We start from the raw sequence: 24,394 nt of genomic DNA, 5'->3' as shown, positions 1-24,394 counted from the left end.
AAAGCCTGGAAAGGCCCAGTGTGGTGAAAATGACTGGCTCAACGCCCGCGTTTTAAACGATTGATTGCTATTTAAAGAACTTTTAATTTTCTGTTACTGAGTTGGCAATTATCAGGGCGACCCCTGCGGAAATCGTTGTTAAGATTTATTTGTTAGGCAATTCACCTTTTGTTTTTGTTTTTTGTTAATCCCTTTAATATTTTTGCCTTTTCTCTACTTCACATTATCGATAAAGAATGCCGGACCTTTAAGAAACATCTGCATGCAGCGTTTTTGATTTCTCCATCGGAGGGATCAATTTGTTGGCAGACAAGCTTAGTTGAGCTTTTACTAGAAGATAATGCTGATAAAGTGCCAAAAATATTTAAGTTCATTCACAGTAGGTATGTTTATAAATATCACTGACATCTGACAAATGAGCCACTAAAAAAACAATTGACATTGACATTAATTTATTAAGGGTTCGGTTTTGTTCTCAGTCGGAAAACCTGCCTTTTAAAAATACAGCGCGTCGCCCATTCACTGAACGAAGTCTTCTTTGGAAAGCAGAGCAAGTGAAAGCTAGCGAATGGTAAGGGAAATCTTAGATTATTGTTTACAATTATATTCGACATTTTATTCTTGAATTCCAAAAAAGTTTCGTGTCAGTATAGCAAAAGAACAATGATAATGCAATTGTTAAACCATTTGAATCCGAGACTTATATAGTCCTAGATACGGGCAGGTTTGATTCAGTTTTTCCTACTTCACGTGGAAAAGGCATCAACTGTGGTTATGGTCGAACAATTCAAGCCGGAACAATTGAGATATTTTTCGTTAGTATTTCTCGCTAAACTGAACACAAAGTGTTTTGGCAACATGTACTGGGAAGTTATAGTTTTATGTACAAGCATTATTTACGTCGAGTGAGAAATTGAGAGAGTGATTTCCATTGATTCGATTTAGACTTGGTGATCATTTTTGTCCGCAGAGCGACGCTGCGCTGTAATAAATTATGAAGACAAAAAAGGAAGTTGAAAATAGAATGGGAGCGTTTCTCCATTACAATAGGTCACATGGGTGTGACCGCAAAGGCTGACTGGAGTAAAAAATGTTGTACATATACGGAGGTTTTTTTCCATATGTTTTACTATTTCTAGAGCGTTGAAATCGGGCGTCCACTTTATTCATTTTGAGTAACCTTATCAAGGTTTTATGGCGAGCCATTTACATTATTCAAAAGTGTAATTCAGTAATAACTAGGCTTCCCCAACACTCCAATACTAACAACACTCGAATTTGACAGTTTCCTGCCGTTTCTTCCGTGAAAACAAAGGACGCCAATGCTTAGCCACATTTGGCGTCTTCACAACCACTTCAGGAACGAAATGTGTGTTTTCAGTATTAATCCAATTCAAGAATTTACTGAGGATAAAAGATAAATTAATATTCTAACATATGCAATTTAAATGACGTCAAATGAAAATAACAAAAACGGCTGAATCCTATATTTCCGGATATGAAACTTTGCAAAAACACTTCAAATGAAGATAATTTATGTTTTGTTTTTTCATATTGTAGAGTTTTCCTGAAAGTAAAAGAGAAACTTAAGGGTAAAATCCTGTAATCTTTGCAACATTCCTCCTTTATTTGACGTCTAAGAGTTCTAGTATCAGAGCTGTTTTCCCTCTTGAAAAAAGAAGGAAGGGTTTTTTCTCTTTACCGAATGAGAGATTCCGGAATTAATTGGAAAAACAGACTGGTTTCACTCTAATTATCCCTTAGAATGCTATACTGAGTCTCACAATTTAAATCGCAATCTATTTGGCAGCACTTTTGCTTAGTAATCTTACTGATAAAATTTTTATCACTTGGAATTCGGGTTTTTTGAAATTTTGATTTGATCATTTAGCGCACATCTTTGGGGTTATTAGGGTTAAAGGGTTATTATTATAATAATAATAAATTACGAATTTATATATCGCGGCTGGTGCTTGCCAAAGAGGAAATCCGACAAAATAGTCCTTAATTCTCGCGGTCAGCGAGATTCGTCAACGAAAGGAATTCAACAGAGTAAGCAGTTACAGAAGTAGTAGTTGGTTTCGAACTCTGCAGTGCGTCGGTGAGGGAAAAAAACAGACATAGTTTTTTTATCGTCTGAGTTGATATCGTCACTTTATCACGGTAAAAATATTGAAATGTTGACGTTTCTAGCACTAGTCCCCGCAACTACTAGGCCAAGATTATATTCACTTTGTTTTGGTTTACTACGGCGCCTTTTTGAAATAAACGGAAGTTGGATGATTCAAGGCAACTTTGCTCAATGGTTACTTTAAAACCAGCTTGAAGCTTTCCGATCTGAGGTCTTTTGGACAGCAAATTTCCAAAACCGTCTGAAATATTGGTTGCGTCGGTAAAGAGAAAAGAATCACAATTTATTGTTTAAGAAAGGCCGCAAGGCTTGATTTTTAGGAAAATACTTCAGTCTGTCTTTTAACAGTTTAGCGACCATAATTATGAATGACGGAATATTTTTCGAAGATTAGAAAACAATGAAACTAGCGACGAAGCAAAGAGATAAATTCCCATTAATATTGTGACTTTTCTTTAGGCAAACCGCGGTACAAATGGATACGGATGTCTTGCAAATTTATTGTTTTCAGACTTTTCAGGAAACGTTTTTTCCGAGGGGGTCGGGAAATCACACAAAATTTTCTTTAACCCCACAGAGCTGAAGCTAAAAGATATAAGTAACGAGAGAAAAACAAAAGAAATGACAATAGAGATGATAGATTAAAGAAGATGTTTAGGCAAATTTAACTAATAATGTCGGCAAAGCGCCATGCTTTTGCGTTAGCAAGAGGACTTTACATTTTTTCCTATTGTTACATTGGTCGACTTAGCCTGCCAAAAGAAACGCCGACTATAAACTACGAATGATAAGCAGGAATCTTAATAAGTATCACGCTGTGTAATTTTGTGAATTTTTTTGTTTTGATTTTTAAAGGGGTTATAAATGACCAAGGCAAAGCATAAGCGGAGGTAATTTCCGCTCTCAGAAAGAACTTGGCATGCATATGGCGATCATTTTCTTTAAACAACACGATAAAAACACCATAAAATATAAATTACAACAACAACATAAGAGCCCTGAAGCGGTATACTGGAAACTGTGATTTGCCTATTTTTGCTCTAGGAAAACGGGATTTGAGGTACTGGGAAAAAGGGTTAGTCTGAATTTTTTTTCCTGCTGGAAATCAGTCTCATACCCAGAGTCCTCTGCGGGATTGTTGGCCTGTGAGCAGTTGCCATGGGAAAGTGAGTCCGCTGGTCAATAAGTCAGGGGACTCTCGGTTCTATGGCAGCCGTCTCCTCCCCCTAACCCCTTGGAGGCGGGGGCTAGGGGGGAGAGACAGCTGATATTTCAGACTACTCTGGGTGCGTGAATGACTTTGAATAGTATTTTCGCACCCTTGAATCAAAAAACGTTGGGCATGAAAAATGATATTTGTACCACAACCTCTTCATGAACAAGTTAAATGGTAGGTCTACCCTCGAAATGTTAGCAATAGCTGAGAACCTGGTCTTACAAAGCTGAGAAATGAGGCGTTTTCAACTGAAGAATACTATTAATATTTATTATCTTGTGTTAGGTTTTTTGCCTTATAATGGGAACTTAGGTTTCCCGCCCTGCGGTCATCCCGCCTGCCAAGTAAATTTATTATATATTATTGTAGGGAATGGTGTTCCCATTTTTAATTAATTATATATTTTTAGTAGTTGTGGCTAGCAAACTGTTTTATTTTGTCGTGCAAAGCTAGGAGCTCCTGGTAGAGTCTCAGTAAGTAACTATCTCAAACCCAAGAGAGCTGGTTGCTTAGAATAATAACTGTCGCCAAGTAAGACACCGGATGGTGACATAAGAAAAGATATCACTAAGCAGTTTATCGTAAGCCTGAAATGAATCTTTAAAAGATATGAAAATTCTCCCTGCTGCGCTGTATTTTATAACTCTTCTTTAAATGGATAGATAAGTTAGTATACGACGGACAGAAATTCACAAGGACGTCAGTAGTAGATCGCTATTTTTTTTTCCCAATAAATGTGACAGTACAGTGTACAAACTCTGGGCCGGAATTTGTCTAGTCTCTGTACGGCTCCCAGGCTAGCCTGTTCCAGGCTCCGAGATAGTGGTGGAAAGTCGTTCAGTAAAAAGAAATGCGAAAAACGCGCGGGGGCTGGGGAGAGACGGGGCGGCCACCGCCCCCTTTCCCAAGTCGTGCACGTCCTGTTTTCGCTTTGCTCGTTTTAATATGTTCCCACTATACTATCTGAGAGCCTGGCACAGGCTACTTCCAGGCCTTCTCGGTCAACACATTTCGGTGACGTATCCGAGACGAACGGCAAGAAACTTTCTCGAACCACGTGACCCGGAACGCATCAGCCGTGCCAAATGAGACCATAGTTAATTGAGTGGAATGGTTATGAAACCCGTCAAACTCCTTTGTTATATGTTTTTGTGGACCTGAAAGTGCACAACGTTCAAAAGAATTCCTTTCATTTTGATTGTATTGACCAATAAAAACGTTGCATTAATTTATTCCGTAACAATTTGCGAACAGAAAACAAAGGATTGTGCACTTTCAGGGTGCTTCCAACATAAACTGCAGCACTGTTGTTTTTATCATTGATGTTTGCCGCTTTTCATAACCAGTCTCCTCTAAAAACTATGATGAGACCTAGGGACTAGGCAAGGCCGGAATAAGGTTGCCTAGCCCCTAGGCCTCATTATCCCGCGCCGCCCATACCTGTCGGCCTAGAGACGCCGTATAGGGACTAGTCAAGGAATAACAGTCAAATGACTTGTCGACTGAGAAAGGATAAAAAATCATGGAATTACTGTCCACATAGGGCATATAATTTGCATACATTTGATAGTGGTAATATTTTCCTTCAGTTCCTTCTTTTGACTTCGGATCAGTAATCAATGAAAATCGATTGCAATTACGGAGATCGTTTGGATCCCTGCAATCGATCCACTGCATTGTTTTTATGCTATATTAAGGGAGTCTTTGCATTCAAAATGGCTTCAGTTTACAACAGTACGTACCTTATTCTAACTTCTAGCTTCTAGATTTATATTAAAACTAAGATCAAGATAAATGTTTAATTAGGAGGAATCTCGATATTTTTGTGTACAGTAAAAGATTTAGCAGCCCTCAAAACACCGTAGCTCAAAATTAATTAGTTTTTCTCGGCCGCGAAGACAAAAGGAAATCTTTGGCCACGTAATTTACGGTAAATGACGTCAGCACGTAATTGTTTTGACGTAGACACCTTTACAAATCGTTTTCCACAATATAGGATAAATTCCTAATTGATTTCCATGCTTGTTATACTGCATTATTTCACATTTTAATCTCATCATTTTCACCACTTTCTTATCATGTTATAGATAGGAGGCAGACAACGACTTGCATTTTTACATACAGTTATAGCCAGACTGGATGTTTAATTTAAAACCTTTTCTTTCCCATTAATAGGTTATTTTTCAGCTCTTTGTTATTGTTAATAAGTTCTAACCCACACAACCCTTTTGACTATATAAAATTGCGGTAAACTAAGTCAATAACAAATGTTTTTCATTGGGGATTTTCTTGCCCGAGGAGATCCTAAATGATCTAGAAAAGACATTTGTCCCGCCCAGTCAGCGACTGACTGATGAGTCTGAGAATCGTTTAAGAAGTTTGTTTTGACGAACCATCTTTGTATTGACCTCGGCTATCAACAAACCGTAAGGCGTTCGCTGAAAATAGTCTTACTAAGTGCCCAAAACTCGATGGACGGCCCGGAAAACTCGGCACGGTCTACGTCATTGCGTGGGACTGCTGCTGCCGTTATAAATCAAATCACCGGTTTACGTTAGTAGGGAAAAGGCGGTCGGATGATAAGGCAGTCTGTTCGCATTTGAAAGACACTTAAAGAAACCACAGTAAAAGATATCACCTTTGTTTCTCATTCAAGCGTCAGGAACGTTACAACTTGTTGGTATGCTCTTTATCTTTAACATAATTTCTTTCGCATTAATTCGTGACTTTTTAATCGCCGATCAACCATGGGAAGGTATATTATCCCTTAACTTGTACATTCGAATGGTTTAACTTCTTTGGGGAATTGTTCTTCTTTACGTTGAAACTTTTTTCTGACTGTGGTTTTCTCTGCCCACAAAATAGTGATTAATAAACATAAAAAACGCATTCAAGTTTTTGTCGCCTCGACACCGTTAAATGCAAAAAATACCTCTGAACGGCTACTTGTTTTGCAAAAGTTTGCAATTTCAATTATCAGCACAGTACGTGTGAAGTTTTCCAAATTCTCATAAGTTTTTACCTTCATTTAGCAATGACATTGAAAGGAGCCGAAATCAGTTACTGATCTGTACTACTATAGCCTTCGAGGCTAATTGAACAGCTTTTCTCGTTTTGTAAAAGTTTCAGTCGTGCTAGCCAATTTTTTATTTCATAAAATCAAGGTAAGCTATCCTAGAACAACATTGCATCATGCGAATGGCCCTTAACTTGAGTCTGTGGAACAAATCTTTAGAGTGTGGCCATGTAACGTTTTTAAAGCTCTAAGATGAAACCGATGTTCTCTACACTCTCTGTCCTAATTCGACCCATGTACGGTAATCCGGATTCTGGAATCCTAAAAGTTCTTGCTTGTAGAATCCGGAAAGCGGGCTTTGGAATCCGGACTTCAGATCAAGAAATCCAGAATCCCGTTAAAGATTGGACACTGTCTTGGATTACCTTTAATACATGGGCGAACTGTCTCGTTCTACAAGATTTTTCCTTGTACTCACGACAGAGGTTTTTTCAACTATCAGCACAGAATTTTGCCACTTAACAGCAGTTTCGTTCGATTGTTTTTATCAGTTACGACGATTATTTGATTCCTTGGATAAAATCCTACATCTTGCATTCATTATTTAAGTAAGTCAATCCAAAACATTCTTGGATTCTGGATTCCACGCCATGGATTCCGGATTCTGGATTATTTTCCGTTTCTGTGAAACTGCCCACCTACCCCTCCCCTAAACCAATATTAATACTTAGTTCTTACTTAGGGCAAAATGTTGGCTTAAAGGAGGGGTAAGTGGGCAGTTTCCCAGAAACGTAAAGGGATCCCGGATTCTTTGTCAGTGGAACTTGGATTCCGGATTGCAGTCGTTAGTGGGATTCTATGTTCATTGCGCTTTATTCCGGATTCCAACCGATAAGATTCCCGGATTCCGGATTCTATAGGCAAAAATGTCGGGTATTTCCTTACAAAGGGCTAATTGTTGAAGTTTCAAGGAAAAAAATCCAATCAAAAAGCTCATAAACACGCCTAACGAAATCACTTTTTTTGAAGAAGTGAAAAACCACATCGATTTCTAACTCAACTGTACTGAGGGCTATCACTTTTACCCCAGAAAATGTATTTATTCACTTCACCGTGGGGTAGGAGCCACAGCTAACCAGGGAAATATGTTGGGAAAACAAGGCGATTTGGATTGGTTTCTCTGCCCTTTGGGAGAGAAGAATAGGTGACATTGTTTTGACTTCAAAGGAAAGGAGTGGAGGAAGATATCGGGATTTTTCATTGAAAAACACTCGAACAAGGGGACTTTGTCTAGACTTGTTAAATTCCCCCACCACTGGGGGAAATTGATTCTCCGCCCATTCTACAATCCCCCCTGGTTGGCCCGGGGTCCTATCTCTAGGGGAAGCCAATGATATTTACATTATGCGCAAATATAAACAATACGTTCACCTATTCACCTGACAAACATGCGCAAAAGGCGTGAATAAGAATCGGTAATCTAAGTCCATTCAGGAGCCGACACTCGGTCTATTTGTAAAGACAAAAGTTTCAAAGACCACGTGATCAAAGAGAAGCTAGTCTCTAAGGCCTAGCCTGAATTTCATCCGATTGCTTCGATTCGTTTTCTCCTCTGAGTTACTGAGGGAGTAATAACGACTCGAAGTAAGCGGATGAGATTCAGGGTATCTTAGGCCGAGAATGGCTGCGTTTGTGAACGTACTAGAGAAAAGTATAGGCAAAGTGAGGATTGTTGTACTAGAAACAATAGAGTATTGATTAAAGAGCGTGGTGGGTGGAGAAGAACTTATTTCGCGCATAAAATACAGTCAAGTAAGAGCGTGTTTAAAGAGGCTGTCCGCGTCACGATGAAATTGCCATTTTAGGTCAATTCTCAGATCTGTGCCGAAGTCATTACTAAGTTATGAAGGAGATATCAAACAAATTCCCCCCCACCCCTAAGCTTACATTAACATTTACTTTTCACTTTTCACTTTTCACCTGCTTTTCACTCAGGTGGGCAGTTTCTCACAAACCTAAATTGATCCCAAATTTCATCAGGGAGCACTAACAAAATAATTGTTCTGGCGATTTTTGCGGGCATAGCATTAAGATTTGAAAAAGTTGGAACATTTTTTTTCATGTTTGGATCATGTCCATTCTTGCCATCGGTAGCAACAGACGACAGTGTTTCGATGTCTAAACATTAAAATCGTCATAAAGAACAAAACTGGACTATTTTGGAATTCAATTGATGCGAAGACACGTTTGACGCGTGACAATTTTAAAGAACGAAATGCGCTTTCGGTGCATCGATTCGACCATTGAGTGAGTAATTCAGAACAGTTACTGTAGGAGGTTTTCAAAAGCCATCCTTAAATGACCTTTTTCTTTAATAATTAAGTCACCCTAGGAAGAAAGACAGGTTAGTTTGGCCTAAGCTGTCTACATGGCGTCAGGTGCAATTCGTTTTCAGTTTGAACATCAGCTTTGAATTAAAAGAGTACACTAAGAATTATAATCAACTCCTTCATCTTCTTCAAGGTCCAAGGTGTTTTAGTGCTGTATGTGTAAAAAAAGTCTTGCGATCTGACGGTGTTTTTCTCGGAGCCGTAAATTACGGATTTCCGAGAGAGGCTGCAATGTTTTCGGCAAAAGTCCTTTAATAGCGAACTAAATTAATCTCTATGCATGCAAATGACTTTTTTATTTAACTTAAAAATATTTTAATGCCAGCGTTATACTTCTACAGTTCATGTATCTAACTTCCGACCCCCGAATAAAAAAAATATCGTTGTTTAACGCTGAATGAAATTGATTGCTTTTTACTTAAAGCACAAGCTGTCATAGCCTAGCAAAAATTATCATGATCAAAAATTTCTTTCTACCGAAACTAACAAAAACAAAAAGGAAAAAAGTCACCCGAAACTCCTTAAGTGCTTTCAGAGGGCGTTTTAAAGTAAATATGTAGACAACAACTAATCTCGTTTCCCACGATATCGATTTATTTAAAATAAATTTATCGAGAGGCATGCTTTCTATGTTTTTTTAAAACTTTTGGAAACACAGTTATGTAAATACATTTTGTTGCGGCAGAGTAACAGGCGGCAGCGTAACTCTTCATTTTTTTTCGTATAACACACTTTATGGTTTAGAACAAGGCGGCTACTAAGTTACTGATTCCTAAAACATGAGTCAGGTATATCATATTAACCCTTTCACTGTCAGAGTGCTTGATGTAGTTTTGTAAGGTGACTCTAACTTTTGAGTCCATGGACGAGTGGTGTTACCATTCAAATGAAAGCTCTCTGCCTATTCTCTGTGCTATGCTTTTCAATTGGGTTGAAATTTGCTTTCGGCTAAATTTGGCAGTGAAAGGGTTAAATGTTCTTTCCAGTTTATTCTGAACAAATTCGCCCGCAGGCGTTTCTTGTTCTTTTTCGAGAAGTTTCATCTGGTTCATTGCGTTGGTCCCAGAGGATTCTCTTGAAATTTTTCTTCGCGAAAACCTCTCTCAAGGAAAAACCTCTCGGACCAGGGTACTGGTGCATGGTTTCCTTTGTAAAACGCGAGAAGCAATGAAAGGTGATTTGGACCTGACCAGGTCTTGTAGTTCCTATCACATCTTGTCAATTTGTAGAGTCGTTTGTATCTTTAAAAGATAGAACAACCTGAACAACTAAGTTTTGTAAGTAAGCGCCTTCGGGGACTATTATAGCGTCATCGAGTTCAAGTTCTTAAATCGGGCCGGGTTAATCGCTCAGTCTTAACTTCCGTGGCGCGGTTCGAGATTGTTCAAATCCATTCGAAATTGAGCTGAAATTTCATCTGGGACTCATCAATCGATAGCTTTCAAGAATTACGCAGCCGTTTAAAATAATTTGTCGAAAATAAGATTTGTTTTCGTACAATGTACATGTGGCTCTGTTAGCTCTCTCCTATTAATGACGTTTAAAACGATTTAATGTGAACTAGAACATCACACTTCCAAAATCGGCGATTACGTACAGGCTATTATTTGAAATCTACCTTGTCAATTAATGGTTTATTCCAATAAATGAAAACGAAGGTGTACTTAAAGGGGATTTTCTTTCAATGGGCATTGACACTAAGCAGATTTGCGGGAAGGAAATTTTTTCCGTGAACCTTCAGCATAAAGGCCTGGCATAAAGGCGTGGGTTAAATCTTGGTCAAGTTTATTCTAGAACGGCTTTGAAAAAGCCTTATTTGGGAATACTGTGAGATAAAGCCACCGATTTTTCAGAAACGTGATTCTGTTAGTCTCTCGTTTAAATTTTTAATAGTCCACTTTTTTAATAAAGCCGAAAATAAACAATTTTCGTGAGGCGTTATAAAAATTATGGTAACTTAAGACCCTACACCTGGCTTGCTAATGGCAACTTTACATTATAATTGATGGTAAACTGACAAACAGTTCCGACGGTCACGCTATAAAACTAGAGTCGTTCAGTAAAGACGGCAACTGAACAATCGCACTGTCATTGCTGACAGAAGTAAGGATAAACTTGAAGTGTGTAAGCTGTGCTAAAGGTGAGTTTTATATTCAAAACAGAGAAACGAAAAGACAAAAAGACTCAAAGGAACTGCGCGCTTTTTTAAGTTATTCACCGCGAAAGAATCACAGTAAAATGTTTTTTGAATGTTTAACTTTATTTCGAATCAAGACTGGGGACTTTTCGTCTATATATCTATCCTTTCTTTATAGTTTTCGCTCTGTACATGGCAGAGTATCTTAATCTAGCCTTTTATTAGCTGTTAAGTTCTTAGCATTGTTTCAAGTGATACTATTAAAAAGAGAGTATTGTCTTTGCAAAAATGGAATAATTTCAGCAGTACTTTGCGTGTTTCACTTCTTCAAAGTGGACAACTTGTTGCTAAATGTTACCAAGAATTTGAAAGAACTTGATATTTCTCAGTCCAATAGATTCTCGAAAAGGAATCTCTCAATCGAAAACAATTAAAAACACAAGACTAAGAAACGTTTTGCGGAACTAAGAACTCCCCCACTAGTGAAAAAGGAGGTAGTTTGCCTAAGGCTTCCAAATATTACTATGATCATCTCACTGTTAAGTAAAGCTTACTTCACCGAGATCTGCTCGGGTTATTAAACGTAGGGGATAAAATGGAACAAAGTAAGTAGGGGAACTCCGGGGGGGGTACTCAACAAATGTTTACACGGGGAGGGTCCGCACCGAGGTCCAACCCCTTAGCCTTTTATATACCATTTTTCACAAAAAGGTACCCTATTCCTATACCTTCTATTGACAAATGGTACCCCTTTCACATACCTTGTTTAGAACTTTACATCCCTTTTAACTGCTGTAATTGCACTGCCTTTTAAATAGGAATCAATCACAGAAATAGAATGTTTTCTCGACTTTTTAAAGACATAAAATTCATCTGTTATCTCTTTTGGACCCTTTCACAGACTCAAATGACAGATTTTCCTACCCTTTTATATACTTCAACAAGTGAAATCCCTACCCTTTCATATACCTGAAGCCTGAAAAAGGTACCCCTTTCGTGCGGAGCCTCCCCGTATGGGCCGTTATAGGGAGTATCCCCCTCCCCGGGAGGGGAACAACTGCCGCGTAGTTTTCGGTATGGTAGGCTGAAATTCAACAGCCTCAGACGAAAACGAACAAATTGGGAAAAATTCGAGCGTTTTACTTGAGCAGGATAACAACCGCTGAGCAGTTTGGTTCGTGTCAGAATTGCTGAACAACCCTTTCTTAACGATACATAAAGGAGAAAAAAACTGGATACAAATAGCATTCTGTAGACGCAAAAAGGTTCCTACTTTTAACAGCTAAAAATTGTCGCCAATTTTTGCCGAGACCATCCGGCGTAGAGAGATGGCAAACAACTGCCGAATTAACAGCGATACAGTTTTCAAACAGCTTTAATGCGCATGCTGACAACAATGAATATTGCCGATGAGGGAATAAAAGTGTAAAGTGATAAAATTTTTCAACCAATAAGCCGTCGGTATGCGAAAATGGCTGTGACGTTTTTCTCTTAGTCAAATGACTGATCTCAAAGTTTAGATGATTACTTATCGGGGGGCTTAAAATGCCAAGATAGGTTTTAGGGATTTACTTAAAATTACCAAAAACCGAGGAAATTGTATGCTTGACAGACATCCACATCTACATAACAGTTCGCATTCTCTTGTAAACACTAGTATATTTTAAGCAACGCAATTCAAAACAAGTATTTATAGACAGAAAATTCCAAAAATAACAGCGCCAATTATGCAATGTTACTCTAAATAGACAAAAAGGAATTTCTACTAGGGAAATTGAGAAAACAACAGATTTGAATTAATGGCAAAGACATTTAAGGCAGAACATGTTTCAAGCATAAAATAGTGTCGAGGACATTATTACATGTGGATTGGGGAGCTCGCTAAACAGCTACTGATACAAATGGCAGAAGCGGTTACTACTTGTCCCGCTGTTTTTAATTTCTAGAACTGACGTTAACAAAACGTACAACAGGTGACAAAATATCCCGTAAGAAACCGTCAATTCACGAGAAAAGTAATTGCTTTTAATTTCTTGACGATTTAAAGCAGCTCATATTGGATACAGATCTGGCTGCTTCAAAGAAAGTGTGCGAATTCAAAGTGGCAGTGCCTGGCAGTACTGAATCCCACCACACTATTATTGGCTTGAAATTTGCCCAATTACACCGAGTCTATTCCGTTGTCCTTTTTCTCCCCGAAATCTCCTCCGGCGATATTCGGAATTAGGAGCTATATGTATTGAAAATCGACACTGGATTCAGAACGCAATCAGACTGTTAAAAAAAGAGGCGTCTCAATCTTATTCTCGCCCTTTCTTAATGACGGTGAATGTCAACCTTTCCATTGTATTCCATTCTCCTGTTTTCCATTATGTTCCGCCTCCACCGTGAACTCAAAGAAGTTAAAAACCTAAAAATATGGCAACAAGAGAACTAATGAACGAAGCCCACCTATTGACGTCCTCATAACAAATACCTTTTGTTTTCAAAATTTGTTAGGCACAACTTGAGACTACTGCTAACACATTTGTGAGGAAACTTTAAGTTCTTGAAAACTAAGGCCGAATCCGGCGGATTGATTGCTTTGGAGACCTCAGCGTAATACATATTTCACATACCTACATGGAATTTTATTTTCATTCATATTACATATAACATTCAAATATATTTCATTAGAGAGCTACTCTGAAAAACATTCATCATCAAAACCGCTAGCTATTATTATTTTTATTAAATTCCTTACCACTTTGTTGCTGTTTGAAAAGAAAAGATTAAAGTATATTAAGTGATTTCGTTTTGTCTACCGAGTTTGCATTCAATCAGTTTTAAAATTTACAAAGCCAACAGTTCATAAAGAGCACCGTGAGATCACGCCTGTTGCTCTTAAAGCCCAAACAGTTCACATACTAGCCATAATATGGAGAATGTAATTGCTATTGAAACAGACTGTTTAATTCTATTTTGCAGTTTCTAGTGTAAGAAACTTGACAAACGATTTAAAAGCTTGGTTGAGAATATATCGAAAAGGGCGTTTTTTTAAAATGTGCACCATAACAGTAAATACAAAAGTCGCTTTTTAATTTCACAGCTAGCCACAAGGAAATAATAATCGCCTTGAGCAACGGATGGAAAAAGTCTGCCTTTCAAAGCGATGGAAATAATGTAGTCGATGCTCGCAGGGTATAATCAAATTGGATTGGATAAAACATTCAAGTCTTTTCGCTAACAATAGATATTACAACAAGGATTTAGTTAAAAACACTTTTAAAGATGATAAAATATCTTGGTATAACCTATTTAAGCCTGTCGTTTTGCTGACAATAAATTTTGCAATACTTTAAAACAAATATCGCCACTTTATCTCGATAATCCTCTTAGAATGTGCCCTGTTAGCTTTGATTCTTTGAATCGACGGCTGAGCTATATTGACGGTGTCTTTCCCATTCGCTTTTCATTTTATCATATCGTCATCTTGCCTTGAAGTAAAATACCCAGATTACGTTTAAAATATAAGATAAGGCTGTCTACAGTACTGTATTAAAATTTTCTTATATACCGTAAATTGTTTTGGCAAAAAAGAAAAAAAGCAGATTTTCAGTGTTAAATAAAAGAAAGTAGTTGACTTTGGTAAATGGCTGAGAAAATTTACCCCCTTACACTTAGAAAATTCAGACAAATTATTTTATTATTGAAGCTCCCTGCGTACAGCAGGGAAGATTTCAGTGACTTTTCTTTGTTTTAAACTTTGAAAAGATTAGGAACTTAATCTGGGGGTCGGCGAGGTTCAATGGCACCTATTCACTACCGCCGGTGACGTTCGGTTCATCTAAATAATAATTTCAATTAAAGTAAATCAAACCCCCTTGTTTGTCACTTAGTCCTAAAACTAGCAACATTCATGTCTCTTGAAACATTTGCTTGCAACTTTATATTCACCAGAAGACTGAGTCTTTTAAAAACATTTGGGGTTGGTTCGTGTTTATTCTGTATTAGGAAAAGGTAACTCTTCTTAGTTGATCTGAGTCCATAAAAAACAAATGAGGTTTAAGTCTTCCAATTTAAGCGAAAGGAAACACCATGGAAACTTCTTGGAAAGGAAGAAAACATGTAACATGTAAGACTTTTCTGTTTCCTTGAGGATGCTTAGTTTAAAACCAGTCTGAAACCGAGATAAATTTGTTCTGAAACAAATCTTAATCCAAATCTCGCTCACCACTAGGAGATGCGAAATATTTCCTCGTTACAAAATAACTATGTTAGGAAGGATGATTTTTCAAATTCTTTACAACATTGTAAAAAAAAGTACCAAATCCTATAATATAATAATGATATTAGCCCTACTTTGGAGTCATTCATTGTCGGATCGCTCGATAACAAAGTTATTTCCTTTGAATCAATTTGCCTTTTATGAGCTCTTGCGTAAAACTATAGATGAAATAAATACGTTGTTGACGGAAAGTAATTGTAAAAACATGTCGTTATATGGTCATGCAGTGGGCTGCTTTATCTTTATCTAAACATAAACATCGCGAAATAGTGTTTTTAAAGTCGGCTGCACTCTAAACAAAGCTTCATTCACAGAGAGAAAGAACAAAACTCTAAGCCTTGACAAGCTGAGGTAGGTTCTGATAATCTAGCTTTTTTACTCCTAGACTCGATAGTGAAGACGTGAATGTGGTTTTAACTTTTGATTCTTTGAGGAAAATCTTATAGTGTTACCATTTTAAATGAAACCTCTTCAGCGGTACTTTGACATGATACAGCTGACGGTCTATTTAGTAAGTGTTTGGTTCTCACATTTACGGCATTTTATGTGGATAAAATCCTCTGGTGTTACCATTTAAATGAAACCTCTTCAGCAGTACTTTCACATGGTACAATTTGTTTTTCTGCATGTCAGTATCTTCCAAAAAAAAAAATAGGCTAGTTTTGAGTTTTGGTACCCTTGGAGGCCGTGACGACGCAATGTTTAACTCTTTTTGCCGCACATTAACTTACAAAACCGACATGTTTCAAAGCGGAAGATAAAAAAAGAAATTATATCAATAAACTATTGACGTTCAAAGGTGATTCAACTTAGCAATAAATTATCACTTGAACGAATTATCCCGATATTGACGTTTTTCTCCATAAAATAGGTCTGTCGTCGCAGAGAAAAAAACATAGCGCCCAGCCTTTGACATAAATCGTCAAATATCAAGACCCATGAAGCCATTTAAAATCCCGGCAAGCAAACTATTTAATGGCTAGAAACCATTCAAAGCTATTAAGATTGACACAACATTGGTCCCAGCGCTATCGAGTTGAGTCTGCCGTTACGCTGGCCACTTTCTCTACCCAGGAAATATATTTCTGTTTTAATTTTGAAAAAAAAGAAAAACCCTGAAGAAAAGGGCCTTTAAAAGCATCAAGTAAATTAATTTGGTCTTTAGGTATTATACTAGCGCAGTTCTACCAAATGCACCTATATCTTATAGTTTTAACTGAAGCTAAAACAACAAACCGTTGTAATTGCCGGCTTTAATACGGGCAATGTACAATTTACAGATGGTTAGGGAATTTATCTTTTTAAGGCGTCTTCCTCGAACAAGCGCTGACATTATTAAACAGTTGTTTGTGAAATGGAACCAGAAAAGACAAATAAGCACCGGCCGAAAGAGCCATAACAGCTTTTCAGTGACGCGCAGTAATATCTAATCTTTGCTTTTTATTTTATTTTATTTTTTTGAACTAGGTGTAGGTACACGATAACTCTCATTAGTTTATAACAAACAACAGTTTTTTTTTAATTAGAAAGAGCCTTACGGCGCCGTAAGTTGCTTGCCTTAGAAACTTCGAATTTTTCATTTCCTGTCATGGTGAATAGATTTCTTTGATTTTTTTGTGGCGTGTTCTTTGGGTGGAATTTAAATCGGTTCCGACTTGTTTGTTTGCTAATGAATTGAGCACATGAAACAAGAACTAGTCAGCAAGAAGAAGTAAGTAACGCTTGCATGAGATGCTATAATTATAAAACGCGGCGAAAGTAATTTCGTCGTATGCAGAGATTATTAACATACCGAACAGCTGCGCGGCTGCTTTAAGTGTTCAAATAAGCCATCTCTTTTTTTGTTCCTGAGTTTGTTTTTCAAATGGAAAAGGGTTACTGCTCACCAATTAATCAGCTGGCGCTTGACACGATTTTAAAAGTCAATGACTTTAGAGTGCTTTTAGTTTACGATAAGCAGGGCGTATGCCTTAGGATCATTATAAATGATGGGATTACTTGCGATATAAGGTACAGATAGGTATCCATTAGTTGCCACATGATAACAATCTGTTAAAATTTATTTAAAGACGAGGGCGGGAAAACTCTGGATAAGATAAACCTTTCAGAATAATTCTTGAAAGCGAGCTGAGGATGAATTTGAAAAATGGTTTAAAGTTGATAAAGCATGTCAGAATCTTGAATTGTCGACGAAAGTTCCGCTTGTCTTCATTCAAAAAAACTTAGCCAAATCAAAAGCACTTAAGAAGGGTAAAGTAAAATGAAGGTAATAACAGTCCACCTAAGCAGCGGCAAGTCAATTTAAATTACAGTTCAAACTGCGCAGGCAATTATGCTTATTTTTAGCTATAGAATGTTTATTTTTATGGTAATATTTTGGCAAACTAAAACAGATTTGTCAATGCGAACTCTCCGGATAAACTCTTACAGTCACTTTTTGCCATTAAGTTTAAGACTACTTTTAGTAGATCAGTTGTTAAGTTAACGTTCTGACAGATACATGACAACATGTTAAACTACAGTCTAAACACACTCTATAGACTACTAATGTTTGAATAAGTGAACGACTTATAGAACGTCAGGGAACCATTTGGGTAGTTCAGTATACTAGACCATCTTTAAATTATCCCTGGAAACCCAACTTGCCATAAGCTGATCCCCCTTTAATATCAATATGTAGAAAAACCTGATTCTCGGATCTTCTTTCTATTGTTCCACTAACAATGCAGAGAATTTATTTTTTGAGACAAAGCAGGGGTCATCACGCAAGGACAACATGGTTCTTCTAGAAAAGTGAAAGAATCTCTTCCTTTAGGATTAGTTCAATCGGCAGGAGTTTCAGGCACGAAATGAGTGCTATATTAATTTAAAATGTGCTGACCGATTATTTCTTTATAATAAACTTTGCCAGAGAGCTTTCAGAACCTTTTAAGCTGATTGAAGCAACACACTTTACTAGTTCACTTTGACGGTAAGGATTCATTATCATCCTTCGTGTCGATCACCAGTTAAAAGCAATAGAATAGCATCAGACAACCAGACTGAGCTTTATATATACATATCGACTATCACTGTTTGCGTAAAGAAATATAGGCGCTGCTAAGCTAAAATCTGCCAGGAAATGATAACAGAGCTAGTGCACTCACGCAAACACGAGATTGGCCATTTCGGAGTTGCGTAGGGAACTGGGGCGAGTTTCAAATTTAAGCTTATCGAGGGCTTATCGATAAACTGACACCACCATATAAAAAGTCATGTTGAGATTGGTTTTTGACCAAGTTTGGTGCTCTAAAGTTGAACAGAAATCAAGTTATGATTCTTGAAACATGGTTAAAGATCCCGTACAAACGTCTGCAATTGTGTGACAGCCTCCCCCAAAACCATATAAACTCTAAATTTTTTCACGACTTCCGTGATATTCCTGAAAATGGGCAAACATAGTGATTTTCGAATTAGTTCCTTCCAAGTTGAAGATGCATGGCGAATTTTACAGTTTAACAGAAAAACTGAAAAATATTTTAAAGAGTTAATGAGAATTGAAAGATGAATTTGTAAAATCGCCTTAGACCCAAGGCATTTGTTGTTGTTGTTGTTGTTGTTTCTTCATTGAAGACGGATTGGAAACGACTGAAGATTGAAACTGACCAACGGTGATAACAGCGATAGTAAACTTCTAGACTTCTTGGATCAAAATGAAAAAATATTCAAACTACATTGTAAAAAAGGGAAATAGAGGATATTACACGGTGGCGCGAAGATATGAATTTTATTTTCGAGTAGCAAAACAATATTTTACTCACTCGCTGCGCTCGTTCGTAAAATATTGTTTTTGCGACGAGAAAATAAAATTTATATCTTCAAGCCGCCGTGTAATGTTCTTTTTATTGTATAGACAAAATGACATCGATAAAATAATAGAGGGAAATGACCAAAATTACGTCATCGATAAACTCACGTGTGAGATTATGGAAAATAAACCACTCAGGTCCCGGATGTAGTGTTTATGAATTTTACGAGTGGTACATTTTCCAGTAAAACACTCGTGTCTATATAATAAACGGAAAATAATCACGGGCGGTTCTACGGGAGAGTCCTGGGCCCCCATCCAGTGTGTCTCAAGGTGCCCTTAACGGGTATTAGACTGACTGATATTTAATTTAGCGAGGCAGTTGCATATTACTTTGTGTTTTGCTATATAACCTTGCAAGAATCTTATTTGAAAGTATGCCGGTTCAAGTTCCTATGTCTTATCTCTAGTACTCAGCAACTTTGCTGATTGGTTTCCTTTTCTTCCTTTTAGGTTAAATTTCAACATGATGGCCAAAATCGTTATCGTACTGACGCTTTTTGTAGTTATCACAGAAGCAAGGTTTTTGGATCGAGAGCGGGATTTCTTTCAAGATACAATTAAACGTAGTGTAAGAGTACAAAGCCTAGTTAACCTTGTTTACTATGCAGATGCAATTTTATTTTGCTATAGTTGGTCTACCTATGCGTAATAGAGAAAACAAACGTTATCTCGTTATTGTGTTGCTACGAAAACTGTTGTATTGTGCTCGCGAGCAGTTTGCTTTCTTTCTGCAGGGCTGTGCCTAGTCCCTTTCGTGAACGGTCGTTGGCATTTTTAAGGCTCGATACCACCATTGGTAACCAGGCCTTTAGTCATGATAGATGTAATATTAACCTCGTTTCCAGGGGTCCTCTCGTAGAGAGAGCACCTGGCCTGGTCTGGTCACGTGTCGATTGAGCGAGTAGGAGAGGACCCTGGGAACGAGATTAATGTGATATAATAGGGCCATTTATACGAGGAAAAATAAGACGCCTCTTACATAAGACGCGAACTGGACCATTTATACGAGCATGTCTTATGCAAGTGTTCAAGGTACTTGAAATTACTTTTAAAGTGTAAGTTTATAATACGAAGATAGCAGTTTGATTAGTAAATATAAATTGTGATAGTTTAAAAAAGGTGGAGTTAAAAGGGTCTACTTTCACCAGCAGACGTCACGCATTTGTCCAGGAGGTCTGTTATCGCCTTCTCCTTACATAATAGCAAAAAATATTTTTCCTCCGCGATGGACTAAGTGTTCTTTTTTTACCTTTAACGGCGCGCTCATTGCATTTGAGCGAAGAAAAAATAAAGCGGAATAGACAAGGAAACGAAAACGCGTTGTAATTTGTAAACAATTCTTCCCCGCCAGTGGCCTGCCGATCCACCGGGGGGCAAGCGATAATTTTCACGCCAAAAATTAACGCATGCGTACTATGCGTTCGCGTCTTATGTAAGACGCAAAGGTCATTTATACGAAGTTTTTCTCGTCTTAGCTAAGATGCGTCTTATCTAAGAACAGGTGTTAAGGGCTGTTCTAAAATGAGACGCGTCTTAGCTAAGTCGCGTCTTATTTTAGACAAAATGTGCCGTTTATACGGAAAGTTCGTGTCTTATGTAAGACACGTCTTATATTTCCTCGTATAAATGGCCCTTTTATATTCCCTGGATTAAGCTGGATCAAGTTACAATAAGGCACATAACACGATTTTGAATAGCCCTAGGAATGAACGACGTTGAAGCCCAAGTTAATTTTTTCGTTAAGAGTTCTGGGAAGGGTTAGGGTCAGCTGTTATTGATGTGTCGTTTAAAGATGACATTGTGTGCGAGTTTATGTACTTAGTATTTTCGGAATTTTGGCCGGCCGGTGTGGTAGTGTAGTGGTAAGGGAGAGGTTTTGGGGTCCGAGTACGACCCTGGGTTGCGATGTTTTTTTTTCCTTTAATAGAACACTCTCAATGGCAGTGACGGTTTACGAAAGGGAAACTCCCGGCGGGCCCTTTTCTGCAGCTGTGCAGATCAACTGCAGGTAGAGGTTCGAGAAATTAGAGGGTTGTGGACAATCTAAATCATCCTTAGCTGTAATCCATCCTAGCTATCTACTGTTTAAGGCATCTAATTAAGAGTGTGGAATTTGTGTTTGTTTTTAGTGCAGTTTAGGTGAGACAAAGTGCTTACGCGATAGTGAATGTCAGTCATGTGGAGAAACTGTTATCTGCAATTTTCTAAAGCGATGTAACTATTCAAGCATTATTGACATTACAACCAGGAATAAACCGGTAAGAATAAGTCTCAATTCATGCCCAACATAAACAATATAGCCGTGAGAAACTCTCAAATCTTCGTTGTGTTTGGCTCATGCAATCTAAGACAATCCAACACATAATACGCAGTTTTTGCTGCCTCGTACCCAGACGTCCCTTGCGCTTCATCACCCGTCACTCGCGCTTGCCATTGTGCGAAAACGAAGCGCTTGAGGAGGAGGCAGCAATTTTTGATTACTTCGTCAGCTTTGTCCAGGATTTTTAGCACCCACAATTGCGAACGCTTAGAAGACCCTAGGACGAAGTTGAGATTAAGTTCATTAACCTTCTCTTAATTTCCAACTTGTAACTTATGCTTTGCAATACTTTTCCTTTCTTACAGTGCTACTCTATCGGACTGTTTAAGAAGCGTTGTCAGTCGAATGACGAGTGCCTGTGCAATGAAGGCAACGGACTGGTGTGTGAGGATAATGAATGTGTTCAGCCACCAAGAACTGACAAGATGACCGTATGGAGGCACCGTCTTTAACAAGTCGTTGATCTCCTCCTATTCTTTACCCTAACTGTCTAGCTTTCGGTACTGTCTGCATGAGAACAAATTTTTCGCCATGGAATTTCGAATACGAACCGCACGCAGAGAGACTTAAAAACATTTCAGTCCTCATCCCAGGCCTTTTCGTTACACACTTCTTCGACTGAGTTTCACCCACCACTCTCGCAACTTCGTTTCTACCGCCGTACCCTGGGTATTCTCGCGTGCGGTTGGATGCTTCGGTGTTGGCCGCAGTCCGACAGATCTTCGGCCGAAGTGACGAGCGGCGAAGCCGGTAACTATAACGACTTGGCCAAAACCGGACCCGCGAAGTCTCTGGCACCCAGGGTACTACCGCCACGAAACCATTGGCAAATTTTTGTTCTCGTGTGAAAAGTGTCGCCAGTTACATAGGTTATACGTACGAAAAAAAGTTCTCCTGTACTGATTCATATGGCGCAGCTAAACACGATGTAAATTTATTGAGATTATCCTAAAGGGTTCGTAATAAATTTAACTAATGCTAGTGTTGTTCCTTCAATTTGTGTTCATGCGACATGCGCAGAAGGCAATGCTCATAATAGGCCATTTCCTAGTTCCACAAACTCTCACTTTCAAAACGAGGCTAAGTGCAAAACCTTTGTTGTGAAAATGAGTTCTGTTTGCGTGAGAACAAAAAAAATCATTTTCATATCAAAGCCTTTGCAATTAGCCTTGCTTTGAAACAGAGACTTGAGGCAACTTGGAAATGGCCTCTTGGCCAGGGATTAAACACTGGCAGATTTTTTTCTTGTGGTACACATGCGCAGTAAAGGTAAAAATACAACGGCAAAGGACCTTAGGTCCTTATTTTACGTCTGTAACTCGTAACAGTACTTAAACTGACAAGCCGTAGGCCGACGGTACACTCAGTTTACCCCCCTCTCTCTAGCAATCGGATCCGTTTTATGGGTATTTGAGCTACTGCACGGAAAGGAAAAAAGTCAAAATAAGGATACGAGGTCAAACCTGAGTATGGAACTCGGAACCTTCCGCACAGAAGACCACGCAAAAGGTTGCCCGATTCGTGGCTGCGCTATTCTGATCGGGCTTAAAAGGGCTCAGTATGTCACGAGGATAACACTGTTTGAAGGCAATTCTGGGCTGAAGTCATTAATTACTGCCTTTACCCCATACATCTACCTGGCGAAATATCCAGCCTTGACTCTATGTCAAATTTTAAATGCCATGTGAAAGCATATCTTTGTAAACAAGCTTTTAATTCGTAGTAGAGTATTTACTTCGTTTATTTTATTATTTATCATTTATTATCATTTTATTTCATTTCTACCTCCTTGTAAATTTCACTCATTTTTAGTCTTTCTTTTTAACTTATTGTAAAGCGCATTTGATCATGTGCCATGGAAAGTTGCGCTGTATAAGTTTTAATTATTATCATTATATACATAACCCTCCTCTAGAGGTATGAAGAAGATATCAAACTAATTTCATCAGAGAACAATAACCTCAATATTTTGGGTGATTTTTGCAGGCATAGCCTTAAATTTCGAGAAAGTTGGCCCAATTTTTTTCAAGTTTGAATCCATTTCCGTCCTTGCCATCCGTTACAACTAGACTGTAAAACAGTCCGTATTTTTGCGTATTAAAGTACGCGCGAACAGTCAAACAAAAAGTCTGGAACGAGGCTGAAAAACAGAGAGCGAGACTGGGGAGAGACGCTAAAAGTCTCCTCTCGCCCCACAGCGAGAGTGGCTCTCACAACCAAACACGTCTTAAGATTAAACTTTTTATTATAAGGAGACTTACTCTTTCACTTCACAGTTCTTCACAACTTCCTCAACAACTTCTTTCTAACAACGTCTTTCTTCAACTAATCTTGTGTCCTCTGCACTTTACTTTCGTTCTCTCTCTCTAAAATCTACTCCTTCGCATCTCGCTATTTATTTGTTTGTTGAACTTTGACCATATGTTTACGTTGATAATATATTTATGTTGTTATTATTATATCAGCGTGCAAAGAAAGTACTTTCCGATAGCCCGGGGCTAGTGGATTTTGCTATCGGGCTAGTGAATACTGTTTTTAACTTGCCCGACGGGCAAGTGATGTTTTATGAGGAATTGCATAACAGAAGAACAAAAAGTTTTGGGGGCTAGTTGAAATGACGTCTTGGCTAGTAAATGCTAGCTTCAGCTTGCCCGAATGGCAAGTTGTAAAACTGATTTTCTTTGCACCCTGTATATATTAACTTGTTAAGCTTTGTTACGCAAAATTCCTTTTAAAAGCCTTTCTTTGGTTCTGAAGGAGAATAACCAGTAAAGGAAACTAACTAAGCAAAGTTCAGTAGAAGGAACACACTTTTACGCAACTACTTTTAAGTTACTTGGTTCTTTGAAGCTAAAAAACCAAAAGTGCAAACTTCGTTAATGACAAACAAAGGACAACTCCCATATTAATAAATGTGAGAACAAGATAAATAGAGGAAAAACTTTACCAATAAAATCGAGCCGCAAAACCTTAACTAGCTAAGTCAGTTACTAAAAATGTGGAAATGTCCACTTAAAGGATAAGCACCTTCGAAGGGACGTCAAGTTCGGAGACAAGATGTCCCGCT

General features: G+C 38.1%; 1 protein-coding gene across 1 annotated transcript; it reads left to right on the top strand.

Annotated features, from left to right (window-relative positions):
• The first annotated feature begins 446 nt into the window (after positions 1–446).
• LOC140952847 (uncharacterized) lies at positions 447–22,304 on the top strand. Its single transcript, XM_073402300.1, has 4 exons — positions 447–571; positions 19,458–19,575; positions 21,137–21,265; positions 21,633–22,304. The coding sequence occupies exons 2-4, from the start codon at positions 19,471–19,473 to the stop codon at positions 21,777–21,779; spliced, it is 381 nt and encodes a 126-aa protein (XP_073258401.1). The 5' UTR covers positions 447–571; positions 19,458–19,470; the 3' UTR covers positions 21,780–22,304.
• Positions 22,305–24,394: the final 2,090 nt, after the last annotated feature.

The sequence above is a fragment of the Porites lutea genome, chromosome 11 (assembly GCF_958299795.1).
Source record: "Porites lutea chromosome 11, jaPorLute2.1, whole genome shotgun sequence".
Lineage (NCBI taxonomy): Eukaryota > Metazoa > Cnidaria > Anthozoa > Scleractinia > Poritidae > Porites > Porites lutea.
The sequence above is the reverse complement of the archived record's forward strand: the minus strand, read 5'-3'. Positions and strand labels throughout refer to the sequence as shown.

What these genes read in the sequence shown, in the direction of transcription:
- LOC140952847 (XM_073402300.1), top strand. Translation starts at nt 19,471, where the DNA reads ATGATGGCCAAAATCGTTATCGTACTGACGCTTTTTGTAGTTATCACA. An exon ending in AAGATACAATTAAACGTAGT is followed by an intron (nt 19,576 to 21,136) that starts GTAAGAGTACAA and finishes GTTTGTTTTTAG; the next exon opens with TGCAGTTTAGGTGAGACAAA. An exon ending in TTACAACCAGGAATAAACCG is followed by an intron (nt 21,266 to 21,632) that starts GTAAGAATAAGT and finishes CCTTTCTTACAG; the next exon opens with TGCTACTCTATCGGACTGTT.